The sequence below is a fragment of the Psammomys obesus genome, unplaced genomic scaffold, assembly GCF_907164565.1.
Source record: "Psammomys obesus unplaced genomic scaffold, mPsaObe1.curated_primary_1811, whole genome shotgun sequence".
Lineage (NCBI taxonomy): Eukaryota > Metazoa > Chordata > Mammalia > Rodentia > Muridae > Psammomys > Psammomys obesus.
The window spans coordinates 24,716-29,715 of record NW_026592509.1 but is presented as its reverse complement, the minus strand read 5'-3'; the positions used below and the strand labels follow the sequence as shown (position 1 = coordinate 29,715).

General features: G+C 45.7%; 1 protein-coding gene across 1 annotated transcript in view; it reads right to left on the bottom strand.

The window, feature by feature from the left end:
* Saal1 (serum amyloid A like 1) overlaps positions 1-5,000 on the bottom strand; it is a 15,206-nt gene that overhangs the window by 1,827 nt on the left and 8,379 nt on the right. The window contains exons 8-10 of the mRNA XM_055613669.1: positions 4,515-4,597; positions 4,241-4,426; positions 1,534-1,730 (exon numbers count right to left, since the gene is read on the bottom strand). Of these exons, the coding sequence (XP_055469644.1) occupies positions 1,534-1,730; positions 4,241-4,426; positions 4,515-4,597 (466 nt within the window). The remainder of the gene's footprint in view (positions 1-1,533; positions 1,731-4,240; positions 4,427-4,514; positions 4,598-5,000) is intronic.

The following is a 5,000-nucleotide window of genomic DNA, read 5'->3' as shown; positions in this document are numbered from 1 at the left end:
AAGGAAAGGAAAGGGGAAAGGAAAGGAAAGGAAAGGAAAGGGGAAAGAAAAGGAAAGGGGAAAGGAAAGGGGAAAGGGGAAAGGAAAGGGGAAAGGAAAGAGGAAAGGAAAGGAAAGGAAAGGAAAGGAAAGGAAAGGAAAGGAAAGGAAAGGAAAGGAAAGGAAAGGAAAGGAAAGGAAAGGAAAGGAAAGGAAAGGAAAGGAAAGGAAAGGAAAGGAAAGGAAAAGAAAGGGGAAAGGGGAAAGGGGAAAGGGGAAAGGAAAGAAAAGGAAAGGAAAGGAAAGGAAAGGAAAAGTCAGGAGCACCAAATTCCCTGAAGGTGGCATCTAAGAAGTTTTATAACATGTCCTTAGGTTTTTTGAGGTTTTTTTTTTTTTTTTTAATCAAGCCACCTTCTTGTTATCTTTCTGGAACTTTAAAGAGTTAAAAAAAAAAAAAAAAAGAAGTTTGTCTTTTCCTCCCAAAACCTAAAGCAATGACAAACAATTTAAAAACATCTGAAGCTGTGTTCCGTGGTGCAAGCCTATAATCCCAGCCCTCCAGGAGGCAGAGGCAGGTGGATCTCTGTGAGTTCAAGGATGCCTGGTCTATAAAGCGAGTCCAGACAGTTAAGGTTACAAAGAGAAACCCTGCCTCGAAAAACCAAAAAAAAATAACCAAAGATAACAAATACCTGAAGGCAATATTAAAGATGCTGTGGTGTCTGAGTAAGAACGGCCTCCACAGCCGCATGTACTTGAATGCTTCCTCACCAGGGAGTGGCACTCTCTGAAAGGATTAGGGTTAGACGTTGTGGCCAGTGTGGCACTGGGTTTAAAGATGTTTTCTTAATTTCATAAAACATAATATTGGAGCTGAGGACACAACGAATGACACAGGCCTTGTTGGAGCAGGTTTGGTCTCGTTGGAGACCAATATAAAACCATAATAAAAATAATCAATATAAAATTACAATAGCCACTAATAAGAGCCAAACAAAACCATTGTTTTTACACATCAGAAAGTATCAATATAAATTTTAGTAACATAGTCTGTTGAAATTCCTATTATCGCACGTGTGTGCAGCCACACACACACAAAACCACAGCAGCATTTTAAGACTATAAATAATAACAAAATTTCCCAAATTGAGTAAGGACAGCTGACTTTATATCTAAACATACACTGGAAGGGAGAATCAACTCTTACAAGCTGTCCTCTGGCTTCAACAATGTGCAATCAGACCCTCTCAAAGCAAAACCATGAGTAAGGCTAAGGCTGCAGCCTGGAGGGAGAGTCCTTGACCATCACATAATGCATCACACAAGACAGGGGAGAAGGGAGGAGAAAAGAAATTCTTTTTGGTTTTTCAAGACAGGGTTTCTCTGGGTGGCCTTGGCTATCCTGGACTCGTTTTGTAGACCAGGCTGGCCTCAAACTCACAGAGATCTGCCTGCCTCTGCCTTCCGAGAACTGGGATTAAAGATGTTTTCTTAATATCATAAAAAATAATAATGGAGCTGAGGATGCAAACCACTTATAGGTCTCCCTACCTTTGTTAACGCCTGAAAAATATTAGAGAGGAATTCACATGAAATGTCCTGTAAGATCTTCATATGGAAGTCGTCTTGTGGGGAACCACAGTTTGTAGGCTCTTCTGTGTCAGACTCCGGGGAGTTCTCAGATTTCTTCCGACACTGCTCCATATTTTGTAACACCCGAATTAGGCTGTCGATTAGAGGAAGATCCCCTGCAAAGAAGCAAGGGAATGAAACCAGCCAGGTAAGTATTCATTCATTCACTCGTCCATTTGTCCATCAACCCACACTGAACTAGCGCTGCGAGTGGTTAGGGACCATGGGTAAAGCTTCAGGTTCCTGCTCCGACTTCCACCAGTGATGGTCTGGAACCCATAAGCTCAAATAAACCGTCTCCCACATCCAAGTTGCTTTTGTTCAGTGCTGTATCACAGCAGCGCACGAAACTAGAATGGCCTCAACTCCACCAAGTGCAAGGCAAGGAGAGAGCTAACTATAACAGTGAGTTCATGTTCTGAACAAGTACGTCCATGTTCTGCCCAAACACGAAAACTGCATAGAGTCTTGGCCGCAGAGGCAGCAGTGACGCCTCGTCCTGCAACATCAAGAAGGGGAAAATGGTAACTCCCCATGTGTTACACAAAGATCCCACCAGTACAACAGCACACCGGCCAAACTGGCACGGTGAGAGAGAACAAGATAAATACTCCTGCAGTAAGAGATAGACTCCCTAGCTTTTCACACCAAGGCAAGCCCAAGAAATCTCTGAGGTTTGGGAGATAAGCAGGTGTTCAGCAGATGCCCTAACATCTGCGTTTTCAGCTCAGGCCTGTCCCCAGCTCTTGACTTCACACTGCCCTCGCCACCTCCACCAGGATGCAGGCAGCATATTTAAAGCCAGTGGCCCTGGTCTCAGGAAGGGCCAGCTGTTTTGAACAAAAAAGCCGGAGCGATCCTTACCCCCCAACTCCTAGCCCTAATTTCTCCCTTCCCCATTTCTACTGTTCCCGCCTTGATCAAAGCTAGAACACTGCTGAATGCCATACAGCCTGCCATCTCTTCTCCCTTTCACCCAGAGCTCCCAACATTCACCAGCCCATGGCCGTCCCCAGCCAGCCGTGTCTATCCACCTGTGCTTCGAACCTGCCCTGGCTCCAGCTCAGCCACAGCAGGCTCCGGCCCTCTGCTGGCAGCTGCACGCAGAGCTTACCCCCTCCCCCAGGTACCCAGTGCTTTCACGTGTGCTAGTCTCCATCGGCCGCTTCCTCCCCAGTGCTCAGATGGCGGCCTCCATAGCTCCCTTATGTCCTCCCTGTCACCCTGTCAGAGAAATAACCTCTTCATAACCATAGAACTGGCTCTCAGAAAGTGCTTACCTATAAAGAACTTAAGACAGGAAGAGATCAAGTCATCCCTGAATGGCAGAAACAAGCACCTTATGCTCAGTAACACTAAATGGCGAAGCTCTCAAGACACTGCCATAGAGGCAGAAGAAGAGAAGGCTTTTCTACTGGTTATTTAAAACACCAGGCAACCCACTTAGATAGAAGCCAGAGACAGAAAAATGACAAAATAGATACACAACCTAATATCAGATAAAGTTCAATACTATTATGGGACTTATTACTAAAAACAGCAAGAAAAAGACTGGAGAGATGGTTCAGTGGTTAGGAGCACAGGCTGTTCTTCCACAGGACCTTGGTTCAAATCCCAGCACCCACATGTTGGCTCACAAGCCTTTATAACCTCTGTTTCAGGGGATCCAGGGATTTTCAGGGATTTTCTCCTGGACTCCATAGACACTAGGCATCTGATGTACACATGCAGGCAAAACACCCATACACATTAAACAAACAAAAAACCAAATAGACAGATAAATAAAGAAATAAAATTTAAAAACACTAGGACAGGACTGTGGATACAGCTCAGTGACAGGCTGACCACATGCCCAAGGCCCTGAGTCCAACCCCAAGCACAACAAAAGCAAACCACAGGCAAGTCAATAAAGGTACTAGAATCAAAATTCATATACCAATCACCAGCCTTCATAAAGCCCGACAATAATCAGTAGAAGAAAGCACGCCACAGAGAGCAGCGGCTCAAAAGACTAAGGTCTAAGAAGAAACCCAGTAAGAACGCAAGAACTGCAAGATTGAGGGGCACCGAGCCACTTCCGAAACACACCCGCACAGTACATCCCTAGACCCTCTGCACACTCAACAGTGCCAATGAAAGCACCGGGAAGCTCTGGGAGCTTTGGACCTTTTACCCCAGCTCAGCACTAAACAAGCCGGACCTCAGGCTGAAGAGACTGTGCTCACTAGTGCTGGCGCACAGCACCTTGTCACCACAGCGCTACAGTGATGGCCTGAGAGCACAGCATCGGATTAGGAAAACACACAACTCCAGGACGTGTTCCTGACCGACAGGTGGTGCCTCTGGATAGAGCCATGCGGTTTGGTGCTGGGGACTGAACCAGGGTGGCACTCATGCTGAGCGAGCACCCCACTACCGGGATGCACCCCAAGTCCCTCCTCAAGCCTTTTATAAACATTATGCTTTGTACTAAGCATTTAATATTTTATGCTACTAGGGAAATAAGGGTGTTTTCTTTTTAAATAGAGAAAAACTGAAAAAGAAACCTAGTGAAGAGCACACACAGGCCTGGCACTTGTGATCTGGTGAGCGCCAATTAATTTTGGTGAACGGAAAGTACACTTGCCTTCTATCTTCAGGTGCTCCTGCTCTGCCCGTGAGGCACTGATGGCAGACAGCACTGAGAAGATGGAGGCCAGCACTGTTTTCTGCTCCTGCAGTGTGATGGGCGGGTCATCAGGTTGGCAGAATTCATGGCACACCAGGTCATAGAGTAAATTCCACGTGTCTTTCCCAGTATCAGGACTCTGTACTTAAGAAATATATTTTTTTAAAGTGGTATTTTAAAATAGTGATCACTTAAGTGAGCAAGTACCGTGTGCGCCAAGACTCCACCTTACCAATTGCTTGAATTCCATCGTCCACAGTGGTAAGCAGCTGTAAGATGTGCATGTAAACATCCAGCCCTTCCAGGTTTTCAGAACTAAGCAGAAGAAACAGCAAAAGTGCTCTGAACCTCACTGCCTCGAGAACAGCAACCATGCACTCACTCGGCAGCCCCTGATCAGCCCGAGCTACGGTACCGGATGTGAAACGGCCAGCTAACTAAACTCTGCTCATTACAGCTCACAGTAAAATGGGAAAAACAGAAAACGTGTGTGTGTGTGTGTGTGCGCGCGCGCGAAGGTCTGTGTGAGGTGTATGGGAGTATGAATGTGTGTGAATATTGAGTGCGTGTACAAGTGAGTATATGTATGTGAATGTATGTGTGTGAGTGTGTATGTGTGTGAGTGTGAATGTGTGTGAGTGTGAATGTGTGTGAGTATGTATGTGTGTGACTGTGTATGTGTGTGAGTGTGTATGTGTGTATGTGTGTGAGTGTGTAT